This window comes from Anarhichas minor, unplaced genomic scaffold (assembly GCF_050575085.1).
Source record: "Anarhichas minor isolate MPS153535 unplaced genomic scaffold, ASM5057508v1 ptg000058l, whole genome shotgun sequence".
Lineage (NCBI taxonomy): Eukaryota > Metazoa > Chordata > Actinopteri > Perciformes > Anarhichadidae > Anarhichas > Anarhichas minor.
This window is the reverse complement of record NW_027466504.1, coordinates 10,158,653-10,173,808: the sequence shown is the minus strand read 5'-3', so window position 1 is coordinate 10,173,808 and position 15,156 is coordinate 10,158,653. Positions and strand designations below refer to the sequence as shown.

General features: G+C 42.6%; 1 protein-coding gene across 1 annotated transcript in view; it reads left to right on the top strand.

Moving 5' to 3' along the window:
* The window catches only part of itga9 (integrin, alpha 9), a 46,747-nt gene extending 31,677 nt beyond the window's left edge, over positions 1 to 15,070 (top strand). Inside the window, exons 18-28 of the mRNA XM_076076666.1 lie at positions 120 to 267; positions 4,024 to 4,110; positions 4,200 to 4,279; positions 4,487 to 4,570; positions 5,018 to 5,126; positions 5,242 to 5,349; positions 6,680 to 6,805; positions 6,999 to 7,118; positions 7,208 to 7,303; positions 11,386 to 11,505; positions 12,703 to 15,070. Of these exons, the coding sequence (XP_075932781.1) occupies positions 120 to 267; positions 4,024 to 4,110; positions 4,200 to 4,279; positions 4,487 to 4,570; positions 5,018 to 5,126; positions 5,242 to 5,349; positions 6,680 to 6,805; positions 6,999 to 7,118; positions 7,208 to 7,303; positions 11,386 to 11,505; positions 12,703 to 12,801 (1,177 nt within the window). The 3' untranslated portion in view covers positions 12,802 to 15,070. The remainder of the gene's footprint in view (positions 1 to 119; positions 268 to 4,023; positions 4,111 to 4,199; positions 4,280 to 4,486; positions 4,571 to 5,017; positions 5,127 to 5,241; positions 5,350 to 6,679; positions 6,806 to 6,998; positions 7,119 to 7,207; positions 7,304 to 11,385; positions 11,506 to 12,702) is intronic.
* The last annotated feature ends 86 nt before the right edge of the window (positions 15,071 to 15,156 follow it).

Below are 15,156 nucleotides of genomic sequence, written 5' to 3'. Positions count from 1 at the left end.
AACTTAGATTTGATGTTGATATAAATCTTTGCTTACTGCTCCTCCTGTGACATGCCACAGTTGTCATAAGAAGCTTGTTTATTCTCTAACATGCATTGTTTATTTTATGTTCCCATCAGGTTTCATAGCATACCCCATTTGGCCCTCGGAGGAGTGAAGAATGTCTCTTTGAACCTGACCATCTCTAACGCTGGGGACGACGCCTACGACACCAACATCTACTTCAACTTCTCCAGAGACGTTTTCTACATCAACTTCTGGCAGAAGGTCTGTTACTCTTGTTGCTGTTGAAGTATCGGCTGTTTGTTTAATGAAGTGCACAATGTTTGTTTCTGAAATGTATTTGGCTGTTTGGCTGAAAAGTTGTGGATGAAGTGGACCACATTTATTTTACATACGTATCGGCTGAATATCATCAGTTTTCAACTGAGACGTACATTTTCCGAAAGATTCAGACTCCTGATTCAATGTCAAGAGCGCAGTCTAAACAGTGAAGCATACAAAAAGACAGGCCTGCAAGAGGACAGGATGAAGAGCAGGAGAGGCCCAGCAGCAGCAGCAGCAGCAGCTGTCCCATCTCACAGCTCCTCTGGCTGACCTGTCACACGCTTCTCTGACTTATTCAAGGCAGACACACCATGTCAACAACGTATGAGCTGTGTGCATGAGAACAAATCAGAACATACATACCTCATATTCCCATAAGCTTGACTTATGTGCCGTTCAAATCGCATTACTCATGTAAAAAAAAAAAGGGGGGGGGGGGGGCCATATTTAATGCAGGTATGTAAAATGAGGATTTATGGCTGACCTTCATGAGGATACTGATCGGGTCTGCTCCTCCCACTCTTTGACCTCGAGCAGAAAACTATTTCATCATTCTGTCTCTGTTAAAGAAATGTCTACCCACTGCCATCCCCACATTATACCTGGGAGATTTTCCACGCCGTGCTGCATGTGGATGGGTTTCACAGCGGCCACCGCTGCCTCTGCACACGTCTGTTCGCTCGCTTGTTGCAAAGAGGCCAGCGGGTCCGCTCGCAGCTGAAAAAAGACGCCACGTCAGTCAGAGCGCTCTGACACGAGCTTGCACAGGCTCAGCAGATGTTAGGGAGGACAACATCCATCATGAAGGCTTTTGCCCTCATAATGGACCTTGTGTTTATCCTCCAGCTGGGTTTTGCTCCCCTGTGATGGATAAGATCATCTCTTTAAGGCACATAACCTGTGACATGATTTTTTTTTTAAAACAACAAAGCTGGAATTGAATTAAAATAGAACACATGCTGCAGGCAAATATTAGAAAAACAGTGTTTCAGTTTGAGTTTCATAGCTAATCTAATGAGCTAATTAAGTATCAGGTTACCAGCAGCCACAGAGGCTCATTTTGCTCTGGAACCTGATAAGTCAGGGTGGCCCACTGCACAAAGGGAGCAGGAAGTGAACAGCATGAAGAGATGACAAAGAGGAAACCGAGCAGATTTACTGCCGTATGCTCTTTGAGACACTTTTAATTACTACTGGCGAAGTCCAAGGTGGTGATGTGACCCCTTTTTGTAAAGTTTAGGTTAAGCTTCCAATCCTCCCCTGAGGCTTTTTCTCCAGTGAGCGAAGCGTGAACTTGTGCTCCCCCCTCATATTTGAGAGTGGGGTGTGTTATCTGTCTGTTGTTCTTGCAACACAAGCTGTCAGAAAGCTGTGGAGGTGAATTGGTGTCAGGAGCACTGCCTTCACTCCCGTGGGATCCACAGACACCGGCTTCTGTTTTTTTTTCTCTGAAATGCTTGAATTGTTAGTTCTAGCTCTTTTTTTTTTGTAGCAGATGTTTTGTGCCAGTGGGTTATACTTCTACCCCACTCCATTTCAGAGGTCAATATCGTACCTCCACTTCCACATTTACCTGAAAGCCATAGTTTTGCTTTACTTTGCAGATTATGACTTTACACACAAACCTACCTGCCTCTAAATAGTATGATTTATTAGGTAAAACCACACTGCAATCTAATTATAAAGTTCGTAGTATTAAAATACGAGTTTTTGGGTTGTTAGGCAGGGTGATATTTGAAATCAACACCACATTATTTATGGGTGTTTGTACAATAATGACATACACGATGTCACAATTTAACAAATGTATGCTAAATTTCACATTTTATAATCAGTGTATATATCCACCACTCTGAAAGGGGCCATTCTGCAGAATGAATACTTTTTATACTTTAAGTACATTTTGCTGATAATACTTCTTTATTGTTAATTAGTGACATTTTGAATGCAGGACTTTTACTTGTAATGGAGTATTATTATTGTTTGGCATTACTACTTTTACTTAAAAAGTGGATCTGAATACTTCAGTCCAGAGTCCAGAAAGTGGGAATGCAACTGTGAAATGTGTGAAGTTGTGAATTGTCAGTGGTCCTTCAAACCTAAGAATATACGAATCACTGGCTTTCTTGTCTGAGGGGATGCAGCTTTGCACATGCTATGTAAGCCAATGGTAGATCTTAATCTTCATACCTATGTGGAAAGCAGGCAATGACACTGACTTGGAAAAGGTAGACCAAAGTAGAGCCAAATGTATAAATACCAAAGTGGATGGCGACATAAAGAGACATGGAGAAAATGGGCTTTCTGTGTGTTGTCATCCACACTAATGTTCTACTCCAGCAGAGGCTTCAGCTGACACTAAAGCACGGTAAACAATCCTGGTGATGTTTAGTGGGCCTGCCATTTGTGAAAATCCCAGCGTGTATTTGTTCCCGACAGAGAAAGACAAGAGAAAGAAAGTGAAGAAGTGCTGAACAAACACACTTTGTCACTTTTCTCCCCGTGGAGGCACAACAGGCCATATGTCTGAGTGCTCTGCTCTCTCTCAAGAGCTGCCAGGTGGATGATGGGTAAACAGGCTGACTTCCCCAATCCTGCCCAGCCCCATGGGGCAGGCAGTGTTTGCGCAGCTTCATGAAGGAATACAGGAAATAGAGGAAATTCCATCATTGCCAGTTGTGCTGGGGTCCCAACCTCCCCCTACAGGGCTCGCCATAGTCTCCATGCAAAGGGCAGCGCTGCTTATTTAAGCTGACTCAATGAAGATGGAGGGAACAGCCACACCCTGGATTTACACTGGGAATTTGCTGAATAAGGGGCATGGCGGTGTGGATGATACTGTGGATGGATGTCTACCTTTAAATATGTCAGCAGAGACACAACCTTCCCACCTCTTTTCTTTATCTCTTTTGGAAACATGTTATAAACACAAGCCCAAACTGGACAGCAGCCGACGCATGCAGACGTTTTGTATGACTTACCTTAAGCCCCCTGCTGAATGTTCCAGGAGCGCTATAGTCTGTCTTTTTTTTTCAAAACTTAGTCGTGAATAATTTCTGCCCTCTTTTATGCTCCCAGCACACGAGCTCAGCCGACAGCCTCTTTGTGAACTCTCGCTAAAAGAATTCTTACTCCTCGTCGGGTCAAGGCCCGAGTGTTTACACAGCGCAGCCGGTGAAGCTCCATGTTGTTTAGACAAGCTTCCAAACACGCAGCCTGGAGGTTGTCCAATTACCCACCCGCTCAGATGTGTGTGTGCCATCACTGCTTTGTACATTCTTCGTTTAACCTAATTTAGAACTTCAATAAAAAAACGAGTACCTATTCTTTTACATATAGAAGGTCTATTTCTAACAATACACTTTGATCTTGCTGTATATGTTGGCAGGTGTGTGTGTGTGTGTGTGTGTGTGTGTCCCTGTGTGTTTTTAAAGCTGCAGTAGAGGTTATACTGTTGCTTTTCGCCGTGCATATGTAGTCAATTACGTTATCTATGATATTTGCATTTATTTTACCACCCAAAGCCTTTGCTGAGTCTTTTTTGCTCGGTAACTTATCAAAACTGAGTGTTCCCTATCACAGTCTACTTTGTCTTCCTCTTTGTGACTTGTATCACTGTGACTGTCTCCCACTCTGTCTCCAGTCTGTCTGACTTTATCTCCTCCTCTCACTCTCTGTCTATCTGTCTTTTTGCAGGAAGAGAAGGGTATTTCCTGTGGACTTGTTGATTTGGACTTCCTCAAATGCAGCGTGGGATTTCCCTTCATGAGAGCGCAGACTAAGGTAGCTCAAAACAAGAGAGAACTAATTGCATAATGTCAGAATTGCATTGGTTGCAGAACCCCTGGTTTATTCTCTCTTTTTCTCCCCAGTATCATTTTGCAGTGATTTTTGACACGAGTCAGCTCTCTGGGGAAAATGACACATTACAGTTCTTAGTTCAAGCAAAAAGGTAAGTCTTAAGAGTCTCACATGTTAGTGCATAACAATAGTTTTTTTTGTTACCTGTGAATTAAATTATGAATCCCCTTAAATGTGCCCAACTTTATGCCCTGTAGAGCAAAATGCAGTTTTGTGGAGTTTCATCTTGTATACCGTAAATGAATTGATTTACAAAATGACTGAATAACTTACGGTAACTGTTCCTTGTTTGTTGCAGCGCCAATCCTGAGCACAACCTCTCTGACAACAGCTTGGATCTGTCCATCCCTCTGGTTCATGAGACCGACACGACTATTACTGGGTATGAACAAGACGAACCATAACGGCGTCGTTACTATTATACAAACTTAAAGCTGAAACCAGCTTGAACTGGTTTCCCATCTGTTGGCTGTTGGGAGGAGAGGGAGTGTTTTTTGTCAGTATGGAGCATGTCAACTTGAAAAGCCTTATCTCTGAAGGCTTTATCATAGCTCTGCTCCACAGGGAAGGGAAAGAGATGTAAAACAGCCCAAATCCGGCACAAGTCTGACATCTGATAAAGCTGCTGTGTGTGCTGTCTGTCTTTGTGAGGGGAGGCTTCAGAGCAAAGCTGGACTCATCTGACGCATATCTCAACTGCTAAGTGAATCTCTGCTGTTCAGCTGATAACATGACTGAAGCCAGAGATGTTCATGAGGCTATTTTTAAGGTTATTGGAATAAATAGTTAATGTGAATGCATCATCTTTCAATCCCTCCGTTATCTGCAGGGTGGTGACACCGAGCTCCTTTGTGTACGGAAACTACATCGATGCCTCTCGCTTCGTCCAGTTGGAAGACATGGAGTGTGACTTTCAGCCTCTTAATCTCACTTTTCAGGTACTGCTAGCAGAGGCCATGTAGGATTTTTAGTATTTGGAGATGACTCTCTATATATTCACTTTTCTTTCCCTTTGTCTCCATCTTTTCTCGTCTCCTTGTGATGTGGTTCCAGGCCATAAACAAGGGGCCCAGCAGGTTGCCTGGCTCCACTGTGGACATCAGGATACCCAACCGGCTGGCTGGCAGCGGAGCCGACATGTTCCACATCATTGAAACACAGGTGGATGCCAACAGCAGTCTATCTCCATTATTTATCTAGACCAAATCATTATTTATTAGTTTATTCGCCTGCAGGCAGCCGTATTTTTAGCTCATTTATCCTGCATACTCCTAAGCTTCTCTTCATGGCACAGCTGCCTGTGTCCACCTCAGAGGACACTTTTATGTAGAGACAGACGGCTGCTAAACCCTTGGGCTTTTTGTCATGGCGTGGCCAATTTGCTTAGTGTGAGGCACCGCTGGGGCAGTGAAAAGCAAAGCAAACGTGTTGACGTTGCTACTGAAGCTAGCCAACCATTTAGTTTCACAACATTTTGCATTTAGATAAAGAAACACAATCCTCCCACTGGGTTTAAATGTTTTCTTAACCCTTGCATTGCTCCTTTCATAGAGGTAGATCATGGGGGAGCTCAAGCTGATAATTGTGTATACTGTGAATGGGCAGACGGGGTTCACTGTATCCCACCCTCCTTGAGCCCATCTGGAATCACTTTCAGGGGATCAGACAGCTTGCACGAAATGGGAATGGGACACCTGCAGAGCTGGCTACTGCCCAGTACCATCCCCAGCCTGGAAATACACATCATTAACGCTGTTAACACCGTGTCTAGCCTGTGGCACACCGGACAGTTGCACACGTATATTTTATAGCCAGATATTCTTACATTTTATACAGACCTCCATTTGTTCAGACATGATATACAAGTTCCCGACTGTTGCTCCATACGTACAAGTTTTTCTGCACAAAATCCCTCAATCGTCATTGTTTAATGTGAATTTTCTGTTCTCGTGAGGGTAAAAGTTAGTGCAGCCTGCGATTCTTCACACCAGCAACGGCAGCGGAAAGACAGGACATGAGAAAACACCGCAATAAAAGCTCAGACATGCTGGGTGGCAACAGAGCAGACAATGAGGAAGGACAGAGGAGATTTCCACCTCCCGAGCTTCAGGTCGGACTGAGGAGAGGGGAAAGGGGAAGTGTTCCCTGGGGGCTGGGCAGTAAACCAGACACCTCTAAATCACTCCATATGGGAAATCTGGCTGGGGGGGGGGGGTTACGGCTTCTTTTTGGGGAGAACTTCCTCTGAGCCCTGGAGGCTCATAACAATAGTGGGATTGGGCCAGTTTAGGTGACTGAAGAGCTAATGTTTACATTTTTGCTTTCAAACCCCAAATCTTTGCAACATTAACATGACAAACTCCTGCTTTCCTCCTCAACAATGACACGTATCCTACGTTAACTAAACTCTGTTATACCTAAGTCTTCATCAGTGTTCATCAGATTTGATTCAAGATGTAGTCAACACAACTCTCCCACTGTCCTGTTTCAGGTAGCCGAGGGCCGAGGGAACTGCACCCCTCACAGGAACCCGACACCGTGCACCGTCCCCCAGGACAGAGAGAGCATCTTCCACTCCATCTTTGCCTTCTTCACCAAATCAGGACGCAAAGTCTTAGTAAGTATGCAGCCCCCGCGGTGCACTTTGACATTGCAGAGGTCACTGAGAGTCGCCCCATGTGAAGGTCCATGTTTTTTGTTTTGTTTTTAGTCAGTGCAGCATCTGTTCATCATACATGCTTCTCTCTCCCACACACTTTCCCCTGTTCTCTCCCACTCTCTGTTTCATCTTCTCTGTCTTTTTTAAAAAGGACTGTGACCGGCCTGGAAGAGCTTGTATGACGATCTCCTGCAGTCTGGGCCCACAGTTAAAAGAGGAAGCTCTGAGCATAGATATGAAGCTTCTCCTCAACACTGAAATTCTCAAGAGGGTAAGAAGCATGTCAGAAGCTTGTTAAATTCAGTTGCAGGTTGTTGTGATTCTAATCGTAACAGTAATCCACCCTCTCTCAACCCACAGGATAGTTCCTCTGTGATCCAGTTTGTGACAAGGGGCAGCGTGCAAGTAAATGACGGGGCAGTGGAGGTGCCAAATGGCCTGCCAGACGACATTTCTGTGAGTACATTATTAACAGTGAATTCACCCTCTACCGACATTAATTGTAATATTTCAGTCAAATTTGACAGAATGCAAAAAAGGTAAATTATGGCACATATTACATTACATTACAATCATTTAGCAGACGCTTTTATCCAAAGCGACTTACAATTCAGATTCTATCATACCGTATGCACAGCTACAGGAGGAATTTTGGGGTTAAGTGTCTTGCTCAAGGACACATCGACTTGCGTCTAGTGGAGCCGGAGCCGGGGGCCCTGCTCTCCACTTAGCCACAGTCGCCCCATAAAATAACTACAGTTAACATCACAATTACGTGATATCTAGCCGAGCAGCTTCCGGTACCAGGTGTTCTTTTTCTGTGTTTAAAAACTACTTAAAGGAGCTCTTATCAATATTTTTATTTTAACAGTTGGTCACTATTTTACAGTAGTTGCTTACAATGACAAACCCACAGAATTATCGCCACACCCGACATCAGCTATTTCCCAGCCGGGGCCCAGCAGTGGGCCTCAGAGTGCCATCTAGTGTGCCACGGATGTACTGCCGAATGATTTCGATAGATTAAGAAAAAAAAAATATATATATATACAGTATATATATAAATATATATAATTATTTTTTTTACAAAGCTTGTCATTTTTATATCTAAATGTGCTCAAGAATTCACATAAATAAAAAATGTTCAATTAAAATGCATAATTTCAATGACGAGTGAATATCACCACGCCAATCACCAGATATCATCAGGTAGAGACGAGCGTGTTGTGCCACTGTCAGCTAGCTAACGTTCCTTCAGATGCAGTGACACCAAATCGATCGGTTTTTGAAACTAAAAAGTGATGTGGGAGACAACCCTGTACCAGTAAAAGCTCCAAAGCATGGGGAGGAAATATGACCCTGAAAACATTAAATCTGGATTTATAAGGGCAGGCAGTGAAGCGTGAGGCTAAGCAGAATATTTATTTGGTCATTACAGACAGTGACATAACACATATTTACAGCCAAATTATTTTTTTTCATGCATATATATTTGTATCTTTCGCTGCACAGTCCATTGTGCTGTGGTTAGACAATGCGTGAGCCGCTGTTGTGAGCCCAGAGAACAGCTGAGGACTGTGGGTATACTCTACGGTGGCACTTCTATCGGCCTCTTTTCGGGGTCCTCAGCTGTGCTCAAGGACAGACCCTCCCCCCTCTGTTGTTTGCTGAGTGATTGAATGGCCCACCAGATCACATGTGATGATTATATTGAGCACCCAGCATGCTCGCAGTGGGACCTCTCAAGTGATTAGGCTGCTGACCGGGGCTGCAGCCCTGCTGACCCTGAACTTCAGACGTGCTCGGAAAATTCAGACCTGCTATGAATATGTCCATACCATGCTGCTCTTTCAGCACTTACTTTACCCTCCCCCCCCCTTCTAGGTTTTAGTAAACACAGTTACCTTTTCCCTCAGGATCCCTGCTGGCTAGAGTACACACTGGAAAGTATGATTTGTGGTCCCTGGTTGTATCGCTCACATCAAGCCGACTGGTTGTCAGCAGAACGACAAGCTCACTTTTTAATCTCCCTTGACATGTAAACAAACTGACATAAATCTATAGGATTCTGTTGCGAGTACGCAAGTTACAAACTTAGTAACTTCACATTCAATTTGACATTCCTGGAATTATCTGATTGCGCAAGTTAAACTGGGAAAGTCAGAGTGCAACGACCAGTCGATCTTTCATCTGTCCTGTACACACAAGCGCCTCGGCATGCATTACATGGATTCCAGAGCTACGAGTAAGGGGGAGGTGTTAATTTGGGAAACTATTCAACAGAGATTAATCTCCACTTGTCCGCTTGGTTTTGTCTTGGCTCACAGCTGGCGTCTCATGCCACATTTAAGTTCAAAGGATGTTACAGCACTGTCCACTGAAGCAGTGAATTCCTCAGTCATTTCTGAAATTGTCCCAGCGTTGTTTGCAGTAACAAATTAGGCAAGCTTATCTGACATTTGGGAGATTACACATGATTTGCCTTTGTTTGAGACCATTAGTAAATATCTACATCTATTTTATGATCCCTGTGAATGTGATGTTTTCCATTTAAGGCCTGAATGCTGACAGTAAAGCAGGCTTAGCTGTGGTGCAGAGTAATGCAATATTTCACTAAAGTCAAACCGCTGTTGATTCAGTGCAAATTATTTCAAGCGATCCGTGTAATTGTGTTGGATATGACCAGAAGTATTGAATAAATTCAAATCAACTTTTCAAAGCACAAAGTCAAAGTGATTATTTTACTGTCAAAATAAATGAAAGTCATGATAATCAAGTAAGAATCAAAATACTGGAGATAGAAAATGTAATGGAAAGAATTCCTATACCCGCTTTGCGTGAGTCTTTTCATGCTGAAATACAAGATACCAAAAACCAGGTTGTCTTTTAAGTATTTATTCTCTGCGCAGAGAAGGTTCAATCATCACAACAGAATGCGTACAGTCTCAGTGAGGAAGAACCAAGAAAAAAGTGAACAAGCTTTCTTAATACAGAATGAGCAAAGGTGGGGGCCGATGGCCAATGTTACAGACATTTCTGTCTCAGACTTTTGGTCTCAGACTGATAGGAACAACATTCAAAAACAAACGGTCAGCAACCAAAGCAAGCGGCCCAAAGGCCTTGGTGGTGGAGCATTCTCATACAACACAGTTAGTTATCTTTGTGAACAGGCAAGGGAGAACTCTTCTTCTGCACAACAGAGACACGGTGAAGTTCAACAAAGTTCAGAGCAAAATTACTTACGCATGAATACGATATACTGAGTAGAAATATATACTAAGTAAGTAGAAATATATACTACATGAAAAATTACCATTACAATAATGATTTTAAATTATTATGTTTTTGTCAGCGGAAACGACTTCCCTCCACTTTTAGCTAAGCGTTACAGTGTGCATTGGGTTAAGTGAACTGAGTTTGCTGTCAGTGACAGATTATACAGCAGGTCAGTGTTCATTCATGTCATGGGAAACAGCCTAAATAGCTCTTATTTATTGTGGAACCAGGCTATTTTTTTTAAGAGTTGCCAAGCCTCCCGAGATTTCTCTCAGAACCGTTTAAAGGCGTGACGCTACAAAATGAAAAAGGGGGTGGATGATTTTTTTTTTTTTGAATAGCACTGACCTAATAAGATAAAGATGTGTTGAGATTGCACACACAGAGCAGTGTATTATGAAACAGTGATGGTCAAGCTTACTGACTAGCTCTACGATGTGATGAAGACATAAAGGGCCTACAGATATGCTAGCGCCTTTATTAGGCTGGACTAAAGCTAATGTCAGCTTGCTAACAAACAATGACAATGATAACATGCTTATGTTTAGCGGTTATCATTTTTTTTTACCAAATTTACCATCTGCAAGTCAGGAGGCTAACATTTGTAGCAGTAAACACACAGTACAGCTGAGACTTTTAGGGGTGGTAGTTTTACAGGTTTTTGTCATAATCATAGTACTGGGCAAAGTCAGAGGATCACCAAAGTAGGTAGGATTCGTCCTCTGGAGACCATGAATGCCTGTAAAATAAATCCATGACAATCCATTCTATTGTTTGGATATTTCAGTGTGGACCAAAGTGGTAGACCAGCCGACGGACTGACATTGCAATCCATTGAGCCTTGCTGCCAGCTTGGCTAAAAATGAGCACTTACCATGTGGATGAAAAATATTTTGAGCATATTTGTCCAGTAAACACTGATTCTGAATCTACATTGACTTTGACTGTTTTTGTCTTTTCTACTGAACGACACGACTGATTGATTGAATGCGGTCTGTGTAGAATAAACTCACTACATGCAGCGACTCTTCAAATCAAGAGTGACACAGCTAAAGCGACTGAAAAACGATGTGTCTTGGTAGTTATTGTTGCACTGCATTGCATCATTAGCAGCACATGACTTTATGATTACTCTTGTGTGTGTGTGTGTGTGTGTGTGTGTGTGTGTGTGTGTGTGTGTGTGTGTGTGTGTGTGTGTGTGTGTGTGTGTGTGTGTTGTATTTGAGTGTGACTCACTGACTGACTACAGTGTTGTGTTTCAGCTGGTCTTCGATGCTCTCCACAGTCAGGAGCCGAAGGGTTACGTAGTCGGCTGGATCATTGCCATCAGTCTGCTGGTGGGAATCCTCATCTTTTTGCTGTTAGCTGTGCTACTCTGGAAGGTAAACAACGCATGAACACAGACTGTGATTTTTCATTCGTCAACAAACACAAAAGACACAAAACTGCTTGTTTCTCGAGCAATATTTGAAGTGCGTCAGAGATAGTTGTCACAAACTTGTCACAACCAGAGGCGTTGTGTCCGCACAGTATCCAGTTGTACAGAGACAGCTGGAGGGAAGAGGTGGGGGGGAGAGCTCGCTTTGGGCCTTTAACATCCATGAAAATGACAAATCACAGACTGGACAATCATTCACATCATACCACTCACATGAAAGAAGACTCTAAAAGGGAAATGGCGATTACACTGATGTCTAGAGGCCCTGTTAGCACAAAACATCTTTTCTTTTTCGCTGCTTCATTTTCCGGCGGGAATACCACAGCGAAACCTTGGAATGTAGGTCCCCCCCCCCCCCCCCCCCCCCCTGATCCCCAGGTCCTCAGACCTTGCCAAAATAAACCCCACTTACAAGAGCAGCACATGTCCTGTATTGCTCATTCCAGGAAATGCCTGAGGAGAGTACAGGTCTGTATCAATAAACGTAAGTAGTGAGACGCAGATAAATGAATGGAGTCATAGTGAGAGAGGCATCATCCCAGTGTGGCTGCCTTGTTTAGATACACACTAAGAATCTACTGCTCTCTCCAGCCTTTCATATCTCATTTACGTTACGCTGGGAAGTAAAATGTAAATTTGGGTGCAATATTACTTTTCCATAGAAATAACACATTTCTAAAGGGAAAGGTTTGATTTGCTTTCATCCATGCCTGTGGCTTTGTGTGGTTTAGCCTGTTAACTTCAAATTGTGAATGTTTTGCAGCAGTGGCGGCACTTTTTCAAAGCATACCATCCCATGGTGGTTTACATTCATTTCCTATCTATCAAACATCCATTGTTTTCTATTTGTTTCACTGCAGGATACATTTCCACCTCCAGATGTTTTTAACTCTAAGATATGTTGTAATCCGTCGTGATGAACTCAATTTTAACTCAATAATAATAGCTCAAACCACATGTTATTATTGTATTAATGCAGCTTGAAGAAGAGACTGTTTTTAATAAACTCTCTCATTGGTGATGCGTTCAGTGACACTCCTGAGAGTCAGCTGCTGGATAACGCTGCGTTCACAAGCTATGTGAAATCAAATCCAGAAGTCAAGCAAGAAAATCCATTTTTGTTCCTCTCGTTCTTTGACAGATGGGATTCTTCCGCCGGCGCTACAGAGAGATCATTGAGGCTGAAAAGAACAGGAAGGACAGTGATGAAAGCTGGGACTGGATGGAAAAGAACCACTGAGACTTGTAGTGGGGGTCCCACAGGAGCCAATGAGATTAGGGATTGGGTCGAGAAAGATCCAATAGCACGTGGTCTCGCAGCCCAGCCGCCCCAGTGGCACCAGGCCCTTCAGTCTTCCATATGTGGAAGAGAAGAATATTCTCCATATTTGTTGGAGACTTGATATTTTTTTGTGGGTGGTGGTACAGGAAACAGGCTTCTGAAGTGACCGTGTTGCTTGCCAGAGGACACTTGCTGTGGAATTCAGCCAATCTCAAATGAGGTAACTCTCAGCCAGCGAGAGCGGAGCTGTTGATGGAGACCCACATCCTTACGGGGGTGTGGCGACAGCATGAATACTGGTGGACAATAAAACCCTCAGGGCTGTGTTACATAGCAAATTTATTTTTATACATACACTTTAAGCCATATTGTATAAAACCGGGCTTCAAGAAGAGATGTGGTTTTGACGGCCATTATAAACATACTGTATCTCCAGTATGTTTTTCTAAAAGCACTGATGTTTGATAAGAATGAATGCCTTGGCTCCATAGATTCACTGTTTATGCCAAAGATATGTCCTGTATAGTATATGATTGGAGTCGTTTGTATATTCAGTTCTTCCTGGGAGTGAAAGATTGTATCTTTTCTGTATTATTTCCGCCTTGTGAATATCTGGTTTAAACATCTGACTCCCGCTCTCTCCCACAGATAACAAGCCGGAGCTAATTCTGTCTTTCAGACCCACACACACACACACACACACACACACACACACACACACACACACACAACGATTAAACGCTGTGTCCTCATGTCATCCGCTAGTGTTGTCAGGGTTGTCGCAGAGGCGCTGAGGGCCCAGTAAAAACGCTCTCTGAGGCCATTAGGATCTAGCTCAGGATGTGGTAATCAACCGCACAGTTCTCTATTAACACTCTATTTGCCATGTTTCCTTTATTATCAAGGGTTGTGAATTATACAGTCACATTTCAAGCTTTGAGACTTTTCATAAGCATTCCATTTGTTATGGTCTGGCTTTTAAACAGTTGTTTGTAGGTGTTTAAAAGTGGATGTAACAAAGTGATTTTGTCCATTTTAAATTTGAATGAACAAATGCTTTGAAAGTGCAATGTGTGTGGGGAGTAGAGTGAATTATCTGACGCTGTTTTTGCCAGGATCTGTTGCTCAGGTTATGCAGCTGACTTTTTAGATGGACCGCCAAAGGTTTTCAGGTTCAAGTGAAGACTGAAATATTGTACGGTATGACATAAGTCCTGATCATGTTTAATTTCCAAAACATTTCCAGACATCTCCTAAGCAGACCATATTTAATTTTACTATTATGTTATTAGTCATTGGCTTTTAGTGTGAAATATGAGATACATTGCTCTCCACGGCCAGATGAAAGTCTGCGATGGGAGTCCACCTTCAGTCATTTACAGGGGCCCATGGCATGAGTAATGCCCTAAGAATAGGTGGGAATGTGCTGCACTCAATCACTTCTCATAAACGAGCTCTTTGGGGCTCATGGGAAAAGCTCATTTTAAGTCAACATGAAGGAATGTCAGCTCCCAGAATATCTGCCACCATTAAAGTTCACGGCTTGTCAGTACTCAGATTTGACCCCACATGTACTAGAGAGTCTTTTAAAAGCTGGGTTTGATGCTGAATGAAAGTTTACAGAACACAGTGAATTTCATTTCGTATTAAAGGTCCCTAAAGAAATAAGAATATTAACTATTTTATACATTTGTAGAGCTTAATGTTTTGCAGAATTTATCAGTGACAATGGGATTATAATTCATGATATCAAAACAGATATTTTTGCAGTAGTCCAGAGTCAGATTCAAACATGCAATGCCCGAAAAAGAAAAACAAACAATATTTTGATATGTTTCACTCAGTGGTAACACACTTTATGGCTCACTGTGATTGCTTGGCTTTCTGTTTTGTGCTGTATGAACCTTTTATTGATCCGATAGGGTTTATTTTATCATTTTATTCCACTGGCATGACAGCATATACTGTACACATTCACGTCCTCCCTCTGATGTTGTTAAACCGATGCTATATCTATATGCAGTGAAACCGACACTTGACAATTTTTTGAACTGTGATGTTTGTGGACACAGTCAATCACACCGTTATTTGGGGGTTTGGTTCTGAGTCTGTCACAGTACTGTCACTGAATATCATTCTCATTATAGTGTGATGTAGTGTGTATGTTTGATGTAGTAATGTTGGAGTTGTGTATTTATCTGTTGAAAAAATTTTGAGTGAAATTTCATGGCTCTGTATGCTGTTTTTGTCCAGTGCGGTTGTTGGTTATAGTTCACTTCTTTTTTTTTTAAGGTGTGTGGTGCTCTCTGCTGG